Below are 24,181 nucleotides of genomic sequence, written 5' to 3'. Positions count from 1 at the left end.
ATAAAATTCTTCAAAATCAAATTTCAGTCCTTAATACTTTTAACATTCCAGTCAACCACGGTGAGTTTGATTTACACTACTTATACTGGATTCCTAAACTTCATAGAAACCCTTACAAAGATATATTGTCGTGTCTAGCAAGTGCTCTACCAAGCCCCTATGACATTACTCCTAAAATTGTACTTACAGCTGTGAAGGAGAAGCTTCAGACGTACTGTGTTTATTTATGTAGTAATATTCCGCTATCACCTGCATATGGTGTTTATATGTCTCCCAACTTATTCGATACTTTAGTGCATGCTCCGAGTACGATCAATTTTAAACTGAGGCAGGCTACTGACATATAAGTTGATGTTAAGGGATTTTAACAACCTCGTTTAAAGAATTCTATGGTCGTAATTAATGACTTTGTTAGCAAACCAAATCTATCATTGCATGGATCGTATTGTGACTGACATATTTCATACTAATTGTTAGGTCCTTGTTTTTAAACTAAATTTGACTACTGATTCAGTCAATAGATGATAAACTTAAAAATCGAATGGGTTCCAATATTTTCGAAAAATATGTTTAAAATTCAACAACCTAGTTTAACGTCAGCATTTCGGAAATTCTTTTGTCGTTATAATGACCTTGTTGGTAAATATAAACTATCATTGGGCCGAATTTCATACCAATTGTTAGACCTTTGTTTTTTTGTACCGAGTTTGACTACGGAATGTTCCGTCTACTTGATAAATACATAGGGCTTACGGCGGGTGTGACCAGTCAACAGGAAATGCTTCCTCCTCCTAGGCACCTGATCCCAACTCTGGAATTTCCAGAGGTCCATGTTTTATGTCCTTCTCACAGAATGGTATTGCTTATATTTTTTGAGATAGATCACTGTTGGTCATCTTCGCACTTTTCATTCTGATATATGTCTGCCCTCAAGTCGAGTGCTTTATTTCAGGTCAAATCTACTGGTCAAAGGAAAAATTGTATGAAATTGACTTTGACTATCACATCCACATATAGTTTTATAGTATAAAACTGTATGCGGATGTGATAGTCAAAGTCATTTTTTTACAGAAATTTATACAGAAAATCTTACTTCTGAAAAAAAAATCCATACACTGGTCCATTTACCTATTGGATCATTTTTGTATGGTCTTCAAATTGAAGGTGAGTACTTCATATCAGATCAAAGTCTGTCAAACAGACTAGGGTTGTGTATTGAGCAAAATTTTTTGATACGAAACGATATTTTATAATGCGATATGCAATATATTGGCTTCTTTAACAACCCTATCAAAAAAGTCTTCAAATCATTTAATGCATGAATTTTATAAAAACTTATTGTTTTACAACTCATTTCAAAGTTCTCGTCTTACCATCATTACAAATTACACTTCAAAATCACACTTTTAACGACTGTAAAATCTACATGTTAAAGGTGTCTGTGTATTCTGTATTAATTATCTAAGATGTGCTACCTCCTTAATGATCATATCATTATTGATAAATTTTAATTGAAAACAAATACAAACTTTGGTGTTTGAAATTTCCAACTTTTTAACTGAATTATATGAAAAACTACTTGCCCGATACGAATTGAAAGTAATTTTTTTCGATACGATATATTCTTGAACATCGATACATATCGATATATTTATACAGCCCTAAAACAGACAGTGCATCTACATCAATCTTACTTAACAATAAAAATCAAAGGAATATATTATGAAAGGGGTCTGGACACAGTTGCATTGCCCTTCCGTTTACAATTCTATATTTCTATTTTTATTTAAAAAATAAATTCATTTAAATGAATTGAGCTTACGTGAATATTCTTAGATATGACAACGACATTCTTCATAACATCACGTCAAACATTTGTTTGTAACAAGGAATGAGCTCCGTTATCTTTTTTGTTTATTTTAATGGGTGTGTTCAATTTATTTACTCTCCACATATCACTGAGCACGGACTGACAATACTGGTGAGCTGGTTTTGATTTCACATATTTCTACTCTGAATTTTCTGGATTATAGTTTAAAATTTAATATTTTTCATTAATACACAACAAAATTTCTCCTTTTCTAAAGTATTAAGGATAAAGTTTACTTCGTGAAGTGCAAGGATATGTGTCAATCAAACGCGTCCCAAAAATTCATAAATTTATTTTAATAATTTCCCGAAAAAAGAAGTTTTTAAACACCCTTTTATTATATTTCGATGTGAACTGCTCTAGCAATAAATAAGTCATGATATTAAACTGAAAATGTGAAACAACGGAAGTCAATCTAATTAAAATTAGATCTTTGATCCGCTTCAACTAGATCGCTACTTTGTGTAGCGTGTAGTTGGAGCGGATCAAAGATCTAATTTTAATTAGATTGATCTAGTTGGAGCGGATCAAAGATCTAATTTTAATTAGATTTAAAGGAATTCAACACTATATAATGATAGTCTTTGTGATATCATGATCTTTTATTATTAGAACATCGAATGATGAAGTTCCACAAAGATGGATTAATTTGACAAATCCAATTACATCATGTATCAATTAAATGTTTTGTAACTGACAAAGAGCCTGCTTTGTTCATTGTTAGTACATGAATTTATGAGAATACAAAATTGAAACATAAATTATAATATTTGAAGAAATAGAAGAGACATTTAAACTTTTTTCTGAAAATTTATGATATTAAGAACAAAATTACATCATAACATAGAATTGGTCATGTGCAACTTTAATATATCTGCTTTCTACATATTTTAGCACAATTGATACTACAAAAAAACTGTAGATTTCTTTTAAATAGAGACAAAATCTTAAGCAGCACAATTTAGTAGCATGCTATATTTAGTCAGATGTCTCTTGAGAAATCTTGTACATGCTAAAAGGTATTTGACAAATTCTTATTGAAAAATGACTTTGACATAGCTTATGGCTTACTTATATGTAACTCATGAATGTCGTGTTCTTGATTGTGAATATTCTGAACAACAAACATGATGAATATTGCAGAACACGTACACCAAGACTGAACACAAAAGCAGTTCTCACTTGAACCAAAACTCAAAATTTCACTTGTACAAATGTACATTAAAAAGACACAACAACTCACCAAATCTCAACATTCATATAACACTACATGTTCAGACTTTCTAAAAGAAAAACTAAAAAAAGTATAAAAATTCTAGTCACAATTCAGACACTCAGAAGATTCATAGTCATTAGTGAAGAACTATAAATATGTACATGATATGAATGAACTAAAATACTAACTCCTTTCCACAAAGCATAATACAACTCATATAAAATGTGTATACCCTGTTTTAAACAAAAAACACAATAATAACTGTTTCCAATCTGAAACTTACCAAAATTGCTAGCTCATTTGTCCATATTTTTTTTTTACTATGGAACATTACATTTTAAATGAAAAAATCTGTCAATGAATATTTGTCAGAGTGAATCTTGTATTTGGAATATAATATTATTTCATACACTGAATATCCATATATTTATAAAAATAATCATAAAAAGACCAGAAAGGATATATTGGCATGTTTTACTTGGATGATTTGTAAAACTCAATTTGAATATATGTTTCTTATATTAACATGACAAGTGTTAAATTCTATATGTAAACTTCTCAAAATTAACCATAATAACAATATAAAGCTTTCTGAACAAGGTCAGGACCTTACTAAAACAAATTCAAAAAATTACATACATTAAAAGCCATAAATTAACAAGCAATTTATTCTGGTGCCCTGACGTGCCAGATACAGTCAAACTTCGGTATCTCGAACACTGATATCTCAAATACAATGGATATGTCGAAGAAATTATTTTACCCTGGATATCTCGAACACTCGGATATCTCGAAGTATTTTCTCCGTCCCATGGGGTTTGAGATAACAACGTTTGTACATAAATATTTCTCCTATTTTTTTATTCCTCTAGCAATAATAAATATAAGTTCAATTATCACAATAGTTTCAGAGGACATTAATTACTGTTAAACAACACAGATATTTTCATTTTGGGAAACTTGTGTGTCCACAGATGAAGAAGAATCAGAAATGTTATTGTTGTTTGTTAAGATTTCAGAATTAGTTGCAGTGGCTTTCCTTGGATTCCTACAACCTCGACATTTACAGTTGATGCAAGGTAGTTTCTTGATGTAACACGGACATCTTTGTCCTAGACAAGTCAATCTACTGTTTGTTCCTCCTCTGCCACATTTACATATTTTCACATCACTTGGATTATTTGAATGTTTTGACTTTTTCATTGACAATTCCACAATAGGTGTGGAAGAGATCCTCAGGTTACCTCCCTTTGGTCCAATGCAATTAACTTCAAGTAGTCTGTGTTCTAATAATTTTGTATTTTGGAAAGCTTCAAATGATAAAACTGGCTCTTTCTTTCTTTTTAGTGAATTATTGTCTTGTTCACTTGGACTTGGTAACTTACAAACATCAATAAGTTCTTCTGATGTTGTAGGTGACAGTTCATGTGTTTCAACATCAACATTAATTTCAAGTTCTTTGTCTATTTCTTGAGATTTTTCCAATACAGGTGGTGAGAGATTATCTTCTTGTTCACTAATTGTTTCTGATGTGGAGGACAGGGGTCGGACAAGATCTACCTTTGGTAAATCTGAAGATTTCTTAACACTCAATGACAACTGACTGGGCAACAATACTGGTGGTAGAGGAATAGGTGAGCACATTTTGAAATCGTCCTCAAATTTAAGACCGTCTTCGATTATCCGGACTAAATTATCATTTTCCCCATTCAGAGTATTTTCCCTTAGAGCTGTCATGATTGGTGAACTATGAATGAAATGACAAATCCTCTTGAATCCAAGAATAACAATCCTCAACTGTGCATTTTCAACAAATCCATCGTATTTCTTGCACCAACTGCACTGTGGCTTCAGTTTCATCTTGCCACCTACGCAATCTTTGCACACGAAGTGTTGACAGTTCTTATGCGACGGTGAATGTGGGTTGAGTGCTAGGTTTCTACATACATAACAACCCAGTGATTGTCTAAGGTAGGGGAGGTAGCGATAAAGATCGACCCAAGTCTCGCGATCGGTGAAACGTGCTGACATGACATACCGACAGGTGGCCACATAAACACTTATAGGATTCATTCCTTTATAAAATCAGTCAATAAACAAATCTGAGATAGTATATTATGTCAATTTTGGGAGAAGTTGGTTTACTTCCAAGTGCGCCATCTGTACATCATCATTTTCAGTGACGTCAACAAAATATGTGTTCAATAAAAAGTAACTCGTTCAAATATCTACAACCTGCTTACAAAAATCCTCATAAATGCCCATTTTGAATGCAGATACAAGTAATTTAAAGTAAAAACACGTATAATATTTTGTAACTCACATATTTTATATTAAATTAGTACTCGAAACATTACATTCATTATTTTTATTATCAAACCGAATATTTTAAGGAATGAAATGTCTGATGTCTTTGAAAGTGAAAGTAAAATATTATTCAGGTTATGTTGACATTTTTGTGTCTGGACAGATTACAAATGTTTATAATCTTATAGACAGGTGTTGTTTGATGTTTTTATATTTTATTATGTTTGTTTTAAAGGTATTTCAATGATATACCGAAATTACTATGCCCCTTCTGTCTTTAAAACCACCTGATATATTAAAATTCTTGCAAATCAATAGTTCATGTAGTAAATGTTTGCAAAATCTATGGGGCCTACTCATTTTTGAGTTCTGAAAATAATTTACATGAACTGCAGTTTATAATAATGCAATGGTATATATCTGTCTCTCTCATATGAAATCCGTATATTGTAATTATAGACTCCGTTTTAGGGAAGAAGTGGAAATTTACATGTTTTAAAGTACATGTATGTCATACTTTATTGATTGACTTGATCAGTCTACATAGCAACATTTCTGTCTTATTTGCAGGAAGTCTATTGTATTCAGAATTAATAAGAGATTAATTAATTAATGCTTCAAAACAGCATGCATTCTGATGAAACATTATGGCTCGAAAAACGTGTACAACCAAAATGTGAAAAGGGTTTTACAAAATCTTGAAAATGAATCAATTCAATGCAGCATAATACCATATATGTGTTATGTGAGAATTTGGTGGAACTCCTTGGGAAATCATGTAAAACTAAGAATTTTTTTAAAATGATATAAATTTTTGACTGTACCATTTAAGTTAAACTCCTGTAAGTTTTACATGTGTATCTTTTGCATGGTATTTATTATATATATTGCAGAATACAGTGGACATGATATTCAAGGGAGAAGGCAGTCCATATAAACAGTGAGGGATGAATGTTGTTCACAATGTGTCTCGTGTGGTTCATGACAGAGGTAAATGTTCTAACCCCTTTCTTCTCCAGTATACACGACTGTATATATATATCCCTAGTTTAATCTAATGTTGCAAAAATGACAGGTTAATTTATATTCTCATATGTCTTGCATCTAAACTTAAGGCATTAAATTGTTTTATGTTAAAAGCTTTCTAATTATTCTCTCAGTTGATTTTGTGCCTGCTAGTGTATTAGTATTCATGCATGTCACAAACAACAGTGAATGGTACAGTGTTCTATATCTTTTCATTTTCCAGTACTTATTCCTCTAGAGAAGATAACTAATATGGTATTTGTGCATGATGAAGATGCTTACTGTTTACTAAGTTTACATTTTGGATAAAATGAGTATATGTATGTATTTAATGTGCATGTTTTGTATGGATGCTTCTGTTTAATTATTATAAGTCTTGATGAACTGTTTCTATTTTGCTTTTTTTCCTCTTATTTGCTGCAGTGGTGCCTAATTTTCCAAGGATGGTGTAAAAAAAATAATGCAACTAGCTTTTCCATTGTCATTTATTTTTAAGAAACATTTCACCTAAACTAGTTATGAATTCATGTTTGATACCAGTGTGTTTTCTTGATTATCTGAAATCTGTTAAAATGAACAAAATCAGTCAATTAAAATGCATTTTGATTTTGATTAAAAGTCTTTCCCTATGTTCATTCAGTGTGTATATAGTAAAATGACTTTTGTCTTAATTTTCATACATCATGTACATGTAGATGTACGTATCAAAGTAAGACCATGTGTTTGAGTTTTCAGAAGTTTGTTATACTGTACATCTGGTACATGTATATACATGACGTATCAATTAAAGTAAAACCGCATGCATGAGTTTTCAGAAGTTTGATATTAATACTGTGTATCTGGTACAGTCATAAATGGAAAGTACTGTAGACTCCAATATACATGCAAGTAAATTATTATCACCTAATTTTGCAAGAAGCCCCACAAGTTAAATAAAATTATTTGCTTTTATTTTATATATATATGGCTGAAGTGCATGTAAAAATTCTAGACAATTTTCGATGTATTCAGTTCAGTAACGAATTCATGATCTTGTCATTTGATGTCTAGAAGTCATATTGCAATATTAAGTACCCATATAAAATAAGGAATGTACAGTAAGTAATGGTGTTCATATTTCTTTTCATTTGCAGTTTTGATTGATACAGTGGCTGTTTTGCACGAATGCTTGACATATGAAACCTGAAAAACTTATTAAAAATTTTGCATGAATTCCTTGACATGCTTTTAAGTAGCAAATGAAAAAAAACAGGAACTCAACTCCTTGAAATTTTTTAAAAATCTCTCTAAAAACTGTTGTAGTTTTAAGAACCATTTTATTATTTTCCCAGTTTCTCCGAACCCATTGAGAACATTGTGTGTAAATTGTGAAGGAGCCATTAATGCCCTGGACACAAGCAAGGATAACTCACAAGTGGTAGTGGCAGGTAGAAATGGTAGGTCATTAATGCTTTGGACACCAGCAAGGATAACTCACAAGTAATAGTTGCAGGTAGAAATGATAGGTCATTATTTTAATGGCATTTAGCACAGTTCTTTATACACTACTTAATGGCAGTTGGTGCCTTTAAGTCTTTCAAGCTAGCAGTAGCAAAATTTTTTGTCATGAATGTATGTAGTAAGTACATTATTCACTTAAGTATATATAGTCCTTAGATTTTTCTTTCTTTGCAGTAGCTAGATCAAAACAAAGCCAGTAAGATGAGAAACACATTTTAAATTTAAAGTTCTCTGTCTTGCTGCATGTTACATGTTATTTTGCTTTTTTTGTGAAAATATTTTTTTGATAAGAAAAATTTTTCCTTAAGAAAAATATAGGTTTAGTTAATCATGAACCACATTTTCATTTCAGTTTTCAAGATCTATAATATTGAAGAAGATAAATTTGAGGAAAAGTTGAACCTTAGGGTGGGAAAAAATCTCAATTTGAATTTTAGCTCTACTGATGTTGCTTGGAATCACATTGAAGGTATGTGTTTAAAATTATAAGAGTGAAATATTGTAGATGTTTGAATTTAATTCTACTTTATGGAAATAGCATAACTATGAGGAAGAAATTAATAAGATTAAATCACTCAAATAATATTTGTTGGGGCAGTAAATGGCATGTAATGTGTATTTTTAGATCACTATTTAGCATCTGCTGCAACCAATGGTTCTGTGGTTCTTTGGGACTTAAATCGTCATTCTCACTCTAAACAAGGTAAGCTTAAAGTTCCTTGTTACAGCAAATGGATAATTATATATGTATATACATGTACAAGTATAGAGAAGAGCTGCTTGCAGACTTGGAATCTGGTGCATGTAATACAGTCAAACCTTGTCATCTCGCACTCAAAGGGACCAAGAAATACTTCGAGAAAACTGAGGATTCGAGATATCCAGAGTAAAATACTTTAGGAATAAGCAGTTGGTACTTCCAAATCAATTCGACATATCAATGGTATTCGAGATATCCTTGTTCGAGATACCGAAGTTCAACTGTATCTGCTATATCAGGGAATCTTAGGTGTCTTTTATGCTGAGAAGTGTTTACATAAATTTCAATTGTTGATAGAATTATTTAGAACAAGATGTTTTCATACTTTAAGCATAAGCATATGATATTTGGCACACAGTGTATAGCACCATCAAACTTCAATGACTCTTCATTCACAAGTGACCTTGCCTTGAAGGTCAAATTATTAATTTTTCGACTAGTTACATGTATACAGAGTCTTTCCAAGATAATTTTCTTCCTAATTTTATGACATTTGCATGTGAGCGTATCATTATACAGTGTGTGCTGACCCAATTATGATCTTGACTTAAACCTAGAATCAACATTTTTTCCTGTAACTTATCAGAAAGCATGTATGAGTCACATTTGTTTTGTCGTTTAATCTAGCCTTATCATGTTTCGCTAGTGAACGTCACAATAAAAGGATATGTTGTGCATCATCAGTATCTCTGTGTGATGAGATCTCTGAAATAATTTGAAATCAGGACATATATTTCAATGTGATGTCCAAATGCAATATTTTTTCGATTACCGCTGTTTTGTAGAGTATGTCTTCCAAGGTCATCACACAAGGACGGTAAATCGAGTTCGTTTTCATGAGAACGATGCTCACCTTTTACTCAGCGGATCTCAGGATGGAAGCATGCATATATTTGTAAGATTTAATTAACATTTATTTGTAAGATTTAATTAACATTTATTTGTAAGATTGAACTAACATTTTATTTGTTAGATTTGATTAACATTTATTTGTAAGATTTAATTAACATTTATTTGTAAGATTCAATTTATAGCATACAAGCATTGATTTTTTTTTTTTCAAATAAAATTGTTTGGTTAATCTCAGATTGTGGTCTTTTCATTATTTTTGACAATTTTTTTTTTATTTGGTAATAGGATCTACGTAAGCATGTTTCCAGCAGTGTGTTTAAGTCTGGAAATAGTATCAGAGATGTGCAGTGGTGTCCTCCGCGATTCAATGATTTCTTCTTCGCAGCAGCTGATGAGAGTGGTAATGTCCATGTAAGTTCTGGTGATGAAATAAACATGTGTAAATGTAGATTTGTACATGTAAGTTCTGGTGAAGAAATAAACGTGTGTAAATATGGATTTGTCTAAAAATGTAATTAAACTCTGTGTCCAGGTTCAGGGTTTTAGAGCATTATTATACCAGAGCAGCTGTAAGCCTTACTTTTACCAATTTTACATATTTGATTTAGCTAGGGGTGCTGACTACATGTCGATCATGCTGCATCTTATTCATATATCTGGATGATTTGCTACTGGCCAGGTGAAAGTTTATGGAGAAGGTTCATTTCCAAATATTTACATTTCCAAATATTTTTTTCCTTAAGATTCATTGCAAATTAGAAAAAGTTCATGTTCTCATGAACTACCATGGGATGAGTAAGAATATTTCCATTGTGATGTGACTGCATGAAGTCAAAATAGTGCAAACTTTTTTTTTCAAAAATGATCGTTGAAAAATAAAAATATGTGGCAAGTCATCAGAAAAATAATGACAATGTAAATATAAGAGATGAATTTAATTTTTGAGAATTCCTGAGGTACATGAACTACAACGCTTCACGCCTGCATGTTTATCATGAAGCGCTTACGCACTTCATGAAATATGCCGGCATGAAGCGTCGTAGGTCATGTCCTCATGAATTCTCAAAAATATAAATTCATCTCTTAAATACATATATATGTATTAATGGTAAAATCTACTTGGATCAAACTTGAATGCACGATGATCCAGGAATGCAAACTACATGTAACAGTCATGCTTCAGACTTGTATTGATGCACCTGACTTGTACATGTATTATATAGATAAATTGTCAGTGGTCAGGTTTAAGTTTATGCAGTAGGTCCATTCTCAGGTCATGTAGGCCCCACCTGGACTAAACTTGCATGGATGATGCATTTAGAGATGTTGATTGCCTTTCAGGTTGACAATATCATGGCCATGAGCTTGTAATCTTTGCTTATATTGTTTTTCAGCAATGAAATTTTCTATATCCAAAGTACTCTCTGTGTATCATTCTATTCTCTTTAAGGTTTTTAGACTTACTGTTTAGTGTTATTGGCCTGTAACTTGTTTACTAAAATTGTTTACACTTGTTTCAGATGTGGGATATGCGACGACCTGATCGGCCTGAGAAACAAATCACAGCGGCTCACAACGGTCCCGTCTTCACCATAGATTGGCACCCAGAGGAGAGAAATTTGTTTGCCACTGGTGGACGAGATAAAACAATAAAGGTAAAAAAAAAAAATTAATTTCCTAGTAATAAAAATTATGTTCCTAGAATTTCAAAGATATCTTCAATTTTGTTTAGCACAACAGTCCAAATATAAATCATATTCACTGAAATATGTACTTCTGAAATTTTTATATAAACAGAAGTGTTCCTTACAGGTTTGGGATTTCCCTAAAACTCAGGTAGTTCATCAGATTCACACATTGGCATCTGTTGCTAGGATACGGTGGCGTCCCCAGAGACGACACTTTATCGCCAGCTGCTCCTTTGTTGTGGATTTTTCTGTCAGTGTGTGGGACATTAATAGACCCTACGTACCATTTGCCTCATTTGACAAACACACAGATGTTGCCACAGGTATGTATTCCTTTGGTTCAGAAGTAACACTATTAAATTTGGACCTGGAATAAATTTCATCACATGACTACTTTCTTCTATAACAGTCATTATTAATTTTATTCATATTTTTATTCAATTTTGTTCTCTAGATTCTTTCATTCGATTTAAATTTGTTGTTAAAAGCAAATTCATAATCTATGATAAATTCATTTTATTGAGCATAGAAGGAAGGGGAAAGAAGTGGAATAAAGTGTCCAGGGGAAATAACTTTTTTCTAGGAGAAAAAGCTCTTCATTAATATTCATCATTTTATATGTCATTGAATGCATAAACTTTTATCCAGCATGTAAACTAGATTTGCCTATATAAAATCAGTCTGTCTAGTAGTCTTATGTTTTAGATTACACCAGTCAGGTGATTTTTCTCTTCTGACCATTTATTTGATATGTATTGATAGAGTGTGTTATCTACATAATCTACCCTATTAGGTATCATTTGGAGGAAGGATGACCCCCATGTTCTCTACAGCTGTAGTCGAGACACATACCTGTATCAGCATGTGTTTAAGGATGCTAAGAGGCCCGCAGATGATCTGGTTCCAGCAGGGTTGGACATGAGTATACATGGAGATATTTCTTATGCTACACTAGAAAAACCAGACCTAACTGGTAAGTAAAACTGAGAATTTTGTGATATTAAGTTTGAAAGGCATCGACTTACCATTAATCCAAAAGCATAATGTTCAATTTTTTTTTTTCAAGGTTGGTACAATTAGAGTTACTTCCCATTAATGATGAGAGCTTATTGTATAGATGTAGATATACATGTAATCTCTGTCACAATATTAACACTCAAATAAAGTTCTCATTAGCAAGACGTCATCTACAGCAATTTTTCTTCTTTTTTTCAGGGAGCACAATTTTGCAAGAGAAAAATTACTCAGTCTCTCAAAATGTTGATCTGAAGAAAAAATTTCTTGTTATATTTTTACAATGAACAATGATTCTTTACAGTTTAAGACATTTTTTTTTGGATTGGTGCAGAAAAATAATTGATAAGCTTTTTTTTTTCAGTACGATCGGGAAGGTTCTTTACAACAACCAAGAAAGATGTGTCAAAAAATGAAGAGTTTCTTGCCTACAAAAACAGTCTGATGTTTGTGATAACTAAATCCTCTAAGGTAAGGTGGAATATTGTATTAACATTGCAAGAACAGCTACATGTACCTCTGATAGAATTATAGATATTTTTTTATTTGTTGAGCATTTTGTGGACTAGTATTGTCTATAATTAAATGTGTGTCAAAGGTTTACTGTAAAACAAGTACATCCTTCATCTTTCTTTTAAATTAAATCACTGATGCAAAACTGTTTTAAATTTTATTCAACATTTGCAGATGAATTATGAATGTTGTCTACTTAGAGACTGCATGTTTTGCAGTGGTGAATAGTTACAGAGCAAGTGATCGAACCTCACAGTTTTTTAGCTCACCTGAGCTGAAAGCTCAAGTGAGCTTTTCTGATCACCCATTGTCCGTCGTCCGTCCGTCTGTCCGTCCGTCTGTCCGTCCTTCTGTAAACTTTTCACATTTTCAACTTCTTCTCAAGAACCACAGGGCCAATTTTAACCAGACTTGGTACAAAGTATCCTTGGGGGAAGGGGAGTTTAAATTGTTAAAATAAAGGGCCAAGTCCCCTTACAAGGGGAGATAATCAAGAAAAGACAAAAATAGGGTGGGGTCATAAAAAAATCTTCTTCTCAAGAACCACTGGGACAGAAAAGCTGAAACTTATGTGGAAGCATCCTGGGATAGTGTAGATTCTAAATTGTTAAAATCATGACCCCCGGGGGTAGGGCGGGGCCACAATAGGGAATCCAAGTTTTACATTGAAATATATAGGAAAAATCTTTAAAAATCTTCTTCTCAAGAACCACTGGGCCAGAAAAGCTGAAACTTATGTGGAAGTATGCTGGGGTAGTGTAGATTCTAAATTGTTCAAATCATGACCCCCGGGGGTAGGGCGGGGCCACAATAGGAAATACAAGTTTTACATTTAAATATATAGGAGAAATCTTTAAAAATCTTCTTCTCAAGAACCACTGGGCCAGAAAAACTGAAACTTATGTGGAAGCATCCTGGGGTAATGTAGATTCTAAATTGTTAAAATCATGACCCCCGGGGGTAGGGCGGGGCCACAATAGGGAATCCCAAGTTTTACATTGAAATATATAGGAAAAATCTTTAAAAATCTTCTTCTCAAGAACCACTGGGCCAGAAAAGCTGAAACTTATGTGGAAGTATGCTGGGGTAGTGTAGATTCTAAATTTTAAAATCATGACCCCCGGGGGTAGGGCGGGGCCACAATAGGAAATACAAGTTTTACATTGAAATATATAGGAAAAATCTTTAAAAATCTTCTTCTCAAGAACCACTGGGCCAGAAAAACTGAAACTTATGTGGAAGCATCCTGGGGTAATGTAGATTCTAAATTGTTAAAATCATGACCCCCGGGGGTAGGGCGGGGCCACAATAGGGAATCCAAGTTTTACATTGAAATATATAGGAAAAATCTTTAAAAATCTTCTTCTCAAGAACCACTGGGACAGAAAAGCTGAAACTTATGTGGAAGTATGCTGGGGTAGTGTAGATTCTAAATTGTTCAAATCATGACCCCCGGGGGTAGGGCGGGGCCACAATAGGAAATACAAATTTTACATTGAAATATATAGGAAAAATCTTTAAAAATCTTCTTCTCAAGAACCACTGGGTCAAAAAAGCTGAAACTTATGTGGAAGCATCCTGGGGTAATGTAGATTCTAAATTGTTCAAATCATGACCCCCGGGGATAGGGCGGGGCCACAATAGGGAATCCCAAGTTTTACATTGAAATGTATAGGAGAAATCTTTAAAAATCTTCTTCTCAAGAACCACTGAGCCAGAAAAGCTGAAACTTATGTGGAAGCATCCTGGGGTAGTGTAGATTCTAAATTGTTCAAATCATTACCCCCGGGGGTAGGGCGAGGCCACAATAGGGAATCCAAGTCTTACATTTAAATATATAGGAGAAATCTTTAAAAATCTTCTTCTAAAGAACCACAGGGCCAGAAAAACTGAAACTTATGTGGAAGCATCCTGGGGTAGTGTAGATTCTAAATTGTTCAAATCATGACCCCCGGGGGTAGGGTGGGGCCACAATAGGGAATCCAAGTTTTACATTGAAATATATAGGAAAATCTTTTAAAATCTTCTTTTCAAGAACCACTGAGCCAGAAAAGCTGAAACTTATGTGGAAACATCCTCAAGTAGTGTACACTCTAAATTGTTAAAATCATGACCCCGGGGATAGGGGGGGGGGGGGCACAATAGGGAATCCCAATTTTTACATTGAAATATATAGGAAAAATCTTTAAAAATCTTCTGAAGAACCACTGGACCAGAAAAACTGAAACTTATGTGGAAGCATCCTGGGGTAGTGTAGATTCTAAATTGTTCAAATCATGGCCCCTGGGGGTAGGGCGGGGCCACAATAGGTCAATAGGTATTACAAGGGGGGAAGTCTGGTAATGAACAGCATGGCCAAAGTTACTCAGGTGAGCGATGTGGCCCATGGGCCTCTTGTTATTCTTTATCATATGAGTAAATGTTTTAACAGGGAATTTTGTTGATTTCATTTTTAGTTCTACTGGTCAGAGACCAGAAGAGCTTATGCGAAAGTAAGGTGTCCGTCGTCCGTCCGTCTGTCTGTCTAGCTGTCTGTCTGTCCGTCCGTCTGTAAAAAATTTTCAAAACGCTACTCCTCCTACAGTTTTGATCTGATTTCAATATAACTTGGGACACAAGTAGACTACACTAAGATACATAATTCTGTGTATCGGATTTTGATTTCAATAAACGGTGTTGCCATGGTTACTAAAAATAGAGATTTCTGGGAAATACTTTCAAAATGCTACTCCTCCTACAGTTTTGGTCTGATATCAATATAACTTGGCAGACAAGTAGACTATAATAAGATACATAATTCTGTGTATCGGTTTCTGATTTCAATGAACGGTCTTGCCATGGTTACTAAAAATAGAAAAACTTTCAAAACGCTACTCCTTCTTCAGTTTTGATTTCAGTATAACTTGGCACACAGGTAGACTAAAATAAGATGCATAATTCTGTGTATCGGTTTCTGATTTCAATGAACGGTGTTGCCATGGTTACTAAAAATAGAAATTTCTGTGAAAAACTTTCAAAACCCTACTCCTTCTACAGTTTTGATTTGATTTCAGTATAACTTGGCACACAGGTAGACTAAAATAAGATACATAATTCTGTATATCAGTTTCTGATTTCAATGAACGGTGTTGCCATGGTTACTAAAAATAGAAATTTCACTGAAATTCGTTCAAAATGCTACTCCTCCTACAGTTTTGGTCTGATTTCAGTATAACTTGGCAATTACAAGTAGAATATACTGAGATACATAATTGTTGTTATTGTTTTTTGATTTTGTTGAATGATGTTGCCATGGTTACTTAAATCCAAATTTCTGTAAAATTGTTTTAAAAGGCTAATCCTCCTACAGTTTTAGTCTGAATGCAATAAATCTTGCCACAAAAAGAGACTAAACCAAGGATCATTATTCTATTTATTGCTGTTGCAAAGTTTCAAGTCCAAGTAATACTTTTATCTTCCTTTATTAGTACAACCAGTTGAGCTACAGTCTCGTCAGAGACTTCTTTTTTTTTTCAAAATGTTTTGTTTACTATTTATCCATGGATTATTTACCAGTAGTTTGATGTATACATTTAGTGCATGTATATTAAATTTTACTGTATTTAATTTATTCACACTTCTTTTGGGGTGCACATTTTAAGTTGTAAAGTGTCTGATTATTTAATTAACCTGTATTATATTAAGTGTTTATCAATGGAGTACTTTGTGGACTGTGCCAGGAATTACCAGGTGTGTGGGGCCCCCCTACAGGAGATGTGTGAAAACAACGCACAACTGGCAGAAAGATACGACAATCGACAGGTACAGGGACACTACATTTATTTTTAAATGGACAATTGGCAAAATCAAATTGGCTCCTGAACTTATAAATACTGTAAACGCACATGGGAAATTTATGTGGCTTTATATAAAGATTACAGTATAACTAGTGGTACTACTTGTATATAATTTTAAAATTTCCCTTGCATGTAAATATCCACATTGACAATTTGTTTTACATGTATATTACAATAAAAAGAAGGTAACGGTACAAACTGTATGAGTTTTTTTTTAGGTACACTGTGTCTTAGAGAATTACTTTTTTTCCTGTTCATTTTTTAAGGTGGCCCAGAGCTGGAGAATTTTGAAAGTCATGTTTGCATCATCAACAGAATCAACGCAACGAGGCAAGATTTGTTATGAATCAGAAAATATGTGATAATCACTGGTATATATGGCGCATGAGACCATTCTGTCAGGTATATTTTGTAGCTGTGACAATTCAATTTTTGATTAAAAATTTTTTTATATATTCATAGTTGGAATTTCTACAACAACAAGGAGAGATGCTCCACAGGAACCATTATCAGGTATCAACTTTTAAAGTATTATTAACCTCAGTCCATAATATGTTTATTTGGAAGCAAATCTTCAGGAAAATGATGTATACTTTAAGCTTTTGCAGTGATGGTATGAAGATAGTGTCCAGTGTACATTACATACATGTAGATTACTCATTGTAATGCTAACTCTTGATCTCTTACTTAAGTGCTTGTTGTGGTATTCTAATACTTGATTTTTTTTTTAAATATTTCTCAGAAACAGCCACTCCAACAAATGAAATAAGTAATGGAAATGTTGATGATTCATCCAACTCAGGTTCAGGTATATAGAACATGAAAAAAATTGGAAATCTTTTGGATTATTGAGGGGAAAAAATATCCAGTTCTTTTTTGATAATTTTATTTCTTGTCCTCATTTTAAAGATTAAGCAAAACATGAAAAACAAAGTTTAATGAGCATTTTAAAAAAAATCACTAAAATTACATCTCACTAAAAATATATACCAATTTTTAAGGATAAATCGCTAAATGTGCATTTTATTCTACACTTGTCACAAAGATTGACAAAAATGTGTACGTATATTTCTTATTTTATTGGGCAGATGAGGAGGACTATAAGAAAGAGAACCTGACAAACATTGCCAGGGGACAGATTATTCCGGAGGAGTGGGATATACTGTTTGCTGATGGGGATCAAGATATCATTCAGTACAACAATGTGGATGGACTGCAGGTTAGAGATTGATTAAAAAATTCTATTTACAAAATAGATGGGGAGAATTAAGTTGCATATCAGAAAACTTTATATTTATCTTTGTTGATTTATTATCATCAAAAGTAATTGCCTTCAAATTTTGATATTAAAGATTTCCTGAAAAGTAAAGACTCTTTATGGTTGTTTTTGGCTTTGACAGAGTTATATCCCTTGCAGTTAAAATCTTTATTTTCATTGAAATTTTTTTAATACGTTTTCCAATTACCAGTATATTTTCTTTTAATTTCAAAAACAAACCAACCATATGGCAACCTATGTTTTTATTCACAACTTAAGAGGACATTCTATGATTTTTATATTGAATAAGACGGTACATATGTATACTGAAATCATTTTTACCCAAATACACTGTATACGCATTAAAACCCTTCTGTATTAAATATAACGTGTTTTTTAAGTTATTTAATTGATATAAAGATGTTCAGGTGTAAGACTCAGTATTGACAAAATAACCAGATCTTAAAAGAACTTTATTTAATGGCCAATGTTTGATATACCTTTACCATATATAGTTCTTTTGTTTTAGGAATGGTCCTTACAACCTGAAGCCTTCCAACCGCGACATGAAATCAAAGACCATGGTACTCCTCTAGACTCCATACAAAATGGTCACGATTCTCCTACAATTAGCGCCAACGAGAGTGAGAACAACACCCTTAGTGTCCCCCACCCCAGCGGGAACACCAAGGAGGAGGAGGTGCTGGGATTTTTTGGGAATACCCTGGAACTCCCAGAGTTTCGGTTCTCAGATTTTATCTCCAAGATGCTGTATCATTATGCAGAGCAGGTTAGTGTAGATATTGGCTTTGAAATAAAATTGTAAATCAGTAGACACATTTAAATTATTTTGGAAATTAGCAAAATAAGCTCCACAAAAATTCCAGAAAAACCCCCGGGATTCGAACCCAGGCCCCCTGAATTCTCTAGTCATGTGCTCTACGAACTGAGCAATCTGGCAAATGGCAATTGATCCCGTCTGACCGCCACATTCCTATCTTAACGGTGTTTGCCTTCAAAGACACCATCCCAGGGTCTTCCCTGGCAGGTCTTTCACCTGTCACTTCCGAGGGCATGACACAGCACCAAATGTAACGAGAAAGGAAAACAAGGCAACAGACCAGACCAGGATTTGAACCCAGGCCCTCTAAATTCTCTAGTGATGTGCTCTACCAACTGAGCTTTCTGGCAGATGGCAATTGATCCCATCTGACTGCCACATTCCTATCTTAACGGTGTTTGCCTTCAAAGACACCAACCCAGGGTCTTCCCTGGCAGGTCTTTCACCTGTCACTTCCAGGGCATGACACAGCATCAAATGTAACAAGAAAGGAAGACAAGGCAACGGACCAGACCGGAATTCGAACCCAGGCCCCCTAAATTCTCTAGTTAGGTGCTCTACCAACTGAGCTATCTGGCCACCAGTGATTAAACCCATCTGACTGCCACACTTGCCTGTTACCTTGAAAACTTTAAGTCAATTTCAGTAAATTCAATTGTTTAAAATGATATTTAATCCAGAATATTGTCTTAATTATCTGGCAAATTTCCATGGAACCAGTGGTGTGTAGATCAGTTAAGTTTTATTGTATCTTGCTTTTGTTGGGTATTGTGCATGGAAAGATTTCTATTTAAAAAAAATATTTCAACACATATATTAAACTTATTCTTTATTTTTATTTCAGGGAGATGTACAAACAGCAGTTTGTATACTGATTGTCCTTGGACCTAAATACCGACCTCAAATAGAACCTGAAGTTCAAGAAAACTGGTTCTTGTCTTACTTAGGTATATATGTATACAAATAGATGTAATTAGGTCTCTTTATAAGAAAAACCCTCTGTAATAAGCTTAAATTTTTGTTTAATGGCAGATTATATTTTGGTAAATTTAAATGCACATCAGTGAAAGTGAAAAAAAATATAAGATATATATTTATCACATGTTTACCTCATTATCTTGTGAATATCACTCATTGCATAATTTTTTCATATATATGTACCACTGTTGTAACATCACAATGGTTTTTTGTGTGAAAGTTATGAAGTAAAAAAAAATATGGATTTATATGTATAAAACAGTGTAAAACAGTGATAGTGATGTATAAAACATGATAAAAAGAATCTCCCATGGTTTATGGTTGGATATGATTTTTATCCAATGCACGTTTTTATCCCCTTGCCAAGGCCAGGGGATAAAAAACACACAAGTTGGATAAAAATCATTTCCAACCACAGATCATGAGAAATTCTCTCTCTCTCTCTCTCTCTCTCTCTCTCTCTCTCTCTATATTGCTTCATAGTTCAAGTCATATTAAATGTGTAAACTATATATGCATATACATGTATTTAGAAATAAGACTAACTCTGTATTTGCACTTAAAAGTTGTAGAATGCTGTTTCTAGATTTTTTTGTCTTAACATGAAGTACCTATAGAAAAAATTTGAATTTCATTTGCACTTAAATAAATTAAAGGCATTGATTTTTGTTCAGCTAACTTTGTTCACTAATTGATTCAGTGAATTAATGTTCCTTGACTTTGATTATTATCAGTTTAATTTACATTGTTAATTTTAGATCTGCTGGCCAGATTTCAGTTATGGACTAAAGCGAATACGATAATTAAACTAAGTCACCTCCCGCAAGTAAACCTGTTAAACCAGCAATCAACCCGTATCCATGTCAACTGTCACAGATGTAACCGACCGCTGCAGAGGGTAGGCTGGTTGTGTGATCGGTGTAAACTCGTCATCAACAATTGTACCATATGGTAGGATCTACAGAATAATAAATACATGTTGATTAGCTCAAATGGGCTAGGCTGTTTTGTTGCCTACATTCCTACTGGCATTTGCTCCTGTAGATTAACTTGTCAGTTCATGAATTCCAAAATAAAATGTAAACTTGGAAATTTTTGCATGGGGGTAATATTTGCAATTTTTTAGCTCTACTGGTCAGACACCTGGCCCCAGGATCATGAAACAAACTTAGACTTAAGTCAAATTTTCAATTGTCTGTAAAATGTTTCGTAATTGTCAACTTTATCTTTAAATTTGCAGATAGCAACACTTTCATAAAGCTATATTGAAAAATATTTTAATTTTGGTCTGCTTGACTTCTATAACATTTTAGAACAAAGTGAAGATTTTGACTTAAGCTTAAGATGTTTCATGACCCTGGGGCCAGAAGAGCTTATGCCATAGTAAGGTGTCCATCGTCCGTCCATCTGTCTGTAAACAATTTTTCAAAATGCTACTCCTCCTACAGTTTTGGTCCAATTTCAAAATATCTTGGCACACAAGTAGACTGCACTATCATACATAATTTAGTGTATCGGTTTTTGATTTCGATGAACGGTGTTGCCATGGTTACTAAAAATAGAAATTTCTGTGAAATTCCTTTAAAACGCTACTCCTCCTACAGTTTTGGTCTGATTTTAATATAACTTGGCACAAAAGTGGACTTCACTTTGATACATAATTTAGTGCATCATTTTTTGATTTTGATGAACGGTGTTGCCATGGTTACTAAAAAAAATAGAAATTTCTGTGAAATTCCTTAAAAATACTTTTCCTCCTACAGTTTTGGTCTGATTTTAATATAACTTGGCATACAAGTAGACTACACACACTAAGATACATAATTTAGTGCATCAGTTTTTGATTTCGATGAACGGTGTTGCCATGGTTACTAAAAATAGAAATTTCTGTGAAATAACTTTAAAATGCTACTCCTGCTACAGTTTTGGTCTGCTTTTAATATAATTTGGCATACAAGAAGACTATACTAAGATACATAATTTAATGCATCGGTTTTTGATTTCGATGAACAGTGTTGCCATGGTTACCAAAAAAAAAGAAATTTCTGTGAAATCCCTTAAAAACGTCACTCCTCCTACAGTTTTGGTCTGATTTCAATCTAATTTGGCACACAATTAGAATACACTATGATACATAATATGCATTTCAGTTTTTGATGTGGTTACTAAAAATAGAAATTTTTCTGTGAAATACTTTCAAAACGCTACTCCTCCTACAGTTTTCATTTGATTTCAATATAACTTGGCACAGAAGTAGACTACATTAAGATACATAATTCTATTTATTAATGCATGTTGCAAATCCAAGTGCTACTTTGTTATACGTACAGACCAGTAGAGCTACAGTCTCTTCAGAGACTTCTGGTTTTTTACAAAATTTTGCAAAATTAATCCCCATGTGAAATTCATTCATAATACTGTGTATAATATTAAATATGATCATTCTGTTTTCCTCATATTCACAAAAATAATCCAAAAGCAAAGGTTTGTCAACAAAAATTGTCCTCTCAAATTATTTTTTCCAGTTTATCTCAAAATCACTTGTACCTGTGCATTGCTACTGAATTCATAAGGAGACAAATTGAAATGTGACATGTAGTAAATGAAAAAAAAAATGCTTTAAAAATCAAGTTTTCAAATAAAAGCATAATTACTTTTTCCTTTGAATTTTGCTCTGTTAATACATGTCTAGATTTTTAAGAATTATTTTTATTCATGCTAAATGTATTTCATTATTTACATGTACAAACAATTCACTCTAAAGTTTGATAATTTTCTTTTCTTGCAGTCATTTACCTGTAAAAGGCTTGTTCATCTGGTGTCAAGGTTGTTCACATGGAGGTCATCTCAGTCACATGAAAGAATGGTTTAGTCTCAATAGACAGTGTCCTACTGGGTGTGGTCACCTGTGTGAGTTCACATGACACACGTGGATGTCGTGTTCATGCAGTTTTAGGTCGTGTGTAATGTGTAATGCCCTGTTCACACTCAAAAGTATAATTTAAATTAAAGACAAATTACTGCGAATCAAATTTGAACTGCATTCACATGGAGAATTTAATGCAAATTTAGTTTAATTTGAATTAATTTACTGCACATCAAATTGCTTCTTGTTAACTCTATGTGAATACTAAACAAAAGCTAATTCGAGTTTAAATTTTGACACATGCGTAATAGCAAAATTTAGCAACATGCCACATGTCAGTGGTCAAATATAAGTACTTATGCTATTTTTTGTAAAACAAAGGAAAATTAAGTTTATCACAAAAAATGTGTACAGAGACAAAGTTTATGTCAAATGTACATCTGCTGTGCATAAGGTGACTTGATTTGGAAATGACGTCAAAAAAGCCTTACTGTAGAAATCAAATTTTAATGCACATTAGTTAACTTTGCATTAACTGTCAAACGAACCAATTTAACTTGCATTATTTTTACTTCCCATTCAATAACTGCAAATTAAATACTAAATGTGCATTCGTGTGAACAGGGCATAAGTGCATTTGATACTAGATGTATTTATGCTAATAGGTATTTTTTTTTTTTTACATTGACGTGAATGAATTTGAGAAACATGAATGTTATATTTTAATTTCCAAAGTGTTGAGATGTGTTCATTTTGTTTTAGAAAAAATTGGCAGGAGAGTGGGTCTTTTAATTAATACAGGGTTCATTGTAATTCAGAAAATATGTTTGATGTATCAATTAACACAGGGTGTTTCTTAACATACATTTCCTTTTAATCTTGATCAAAAATGTTATGCTAAACTTCAGGTTTGATGATACGTTCCTCAAATATCTGATTTTGTATCTCTTTGAAACACACCAAAAATATTTACATATTTAATTAGTATTATCCTGTGATTTCTAATCTGTTTTCAAAATGTCTTAAAAAATATACATTCAAGTGAACCCCAAAGATTATTATATCAACAACTCAAGTGATATCCAATAGCATTATAAAGGAAATACCATCCTCAGGTACCTCGCACAAATGCCTGGTAACGTACATGTACCTCAATTTTTGTGATGAAACTTGTTAAAATAGCAATACTTCAATCCCAAGTTCTTGGGAAAAATTATATATTAATGTATTCACCTCTTGTCTGACCTTAACAAACTGTTTAGATAATCGATTATGTGCAGTTACAAAAAAAAAAGATTTTGAATGAAAGAAAATTTTTATTCCTTATAAATACTCCTGAATTTTTGATAAAAAAAAAATAAACAGACATGTTATGTTTCCTAGTATTCAAACTGTTTGTCTGTTTTTAAAGTCTTTCTTAAAATTTATTTAATAATTTTAAAACTTTTATGTAATGAAATATGTTCATGGAATTTATCACATACCTTTATCACATATAGAATTAACAACAATTCTTAAGTGCTGTGTTAAACTGAATAACACTTCCGCAGACATTTAAATGTGTCTCAGTAAAAATGTTATTGCATTTAGCTTTAAGGGAATAAACTGAAATGGTAACATTTGTCATGTAACACTGTGCAAGAGGAATAAATTCCA

General features: G+C 32.9%; 2 protein-coding genes and 1 non-coding gene across 3 annotated transcripts; 1 reads left to right on the top strand and 2 right to left on the bottom strand.

The window, feature by feature from the left end:
- Positions 1 to 3,459: 3,459 nt before the first annotated feature.
- LOC133188578 (E3 ubiquitin-protein ligase MSL2-like) lies at positions 3,460 to 5,264 on the bottom strand. The gene has a single exon (XM_061324060.1). The coding sequence runs from the start codon at positions 5,157 to 5,159 to the stop codon at positions 4,014 to 4,016; it is 1,146 nt and encodes a 381-aa protein (XP_061180044.1). The 5' UTR covers positions 5,160 to 5,264; the 3' UTR covers positions 3,460 to 4,013.
- A 267-nt stretch (positions 5,265 to 5,531) lies between these two features.
- Positions 5,532 to 23,875, top strand: LOC133188573 (GATOR2 complex protein WDR24-like). Its single transcript, XM_061324054.1, has 20 exons — positions 5,532 to 5,585; positions 6,287 to 6,383; positions 7,751 to 7,855; positions 8,272 to 8,388; positions 8,545 to 8,622; positions 9,465 to 9,574; positions 9,817 to 9,942; positions 11,052 to 11,186; positions 11,344 to 11,542; positions 12,013 to 12,192; positions 12,598 to 12,704; positions 16,431 to 16,547; positions 16,849 to 16,912; positions 17,045 to 17,095; positions 17,325 to 17,390; positions 17,671 to 17,801; positions 18,370 to 18,630; positions 19,526 to 19,628; positions 20,418 to 20,610; positions 22,448 to 23,875. Exons 2-20 carry the CDS (start codon positions 6,341 to 6,343, stop codon positions 22,581 to 22,583), a joined length of 2,322 nt encoding a protein of 773 aa, XP_061180038.1. The 5' UTR covers positions 5,532 to 5,585; positions 6,287 to 6,340; the 3' UTR covers positions 22,584 to 23,875.
- On the bottom strand, positions 19,187 to 19,260 carry Trnas-aga (transfer RNA serine (anticodon AGA)). The gene has a single exon. It is a non-coding gene; the product is annotated as a tRNA-Ser (tRNA).
- Positions 23,876 to 24,181: the final 306 nt, after the last annotated feature.

The sequence above is a fragment of the Saccostrea echinata genome, unplaced genomic scaffold (genome assembly GCF_033153115.1).
Source record: "Saccostrea echinata isolate AGI-Se365-2 ecotype Australia unplaced genomic scaffold, CSIRO_AGI_Sech_v1 ptg000016l, whole genome shotgun sequence".
Taxonomy (NCBI): Eukaryota; Metazoa; Mollusca; class Bivalvia; order Ostreida; family Ostreidae; genus Saccostrea; species Saccostrea echinata.
This window is presented reverse-complemented; position numbering and strand designations above follow the sequence as displayed.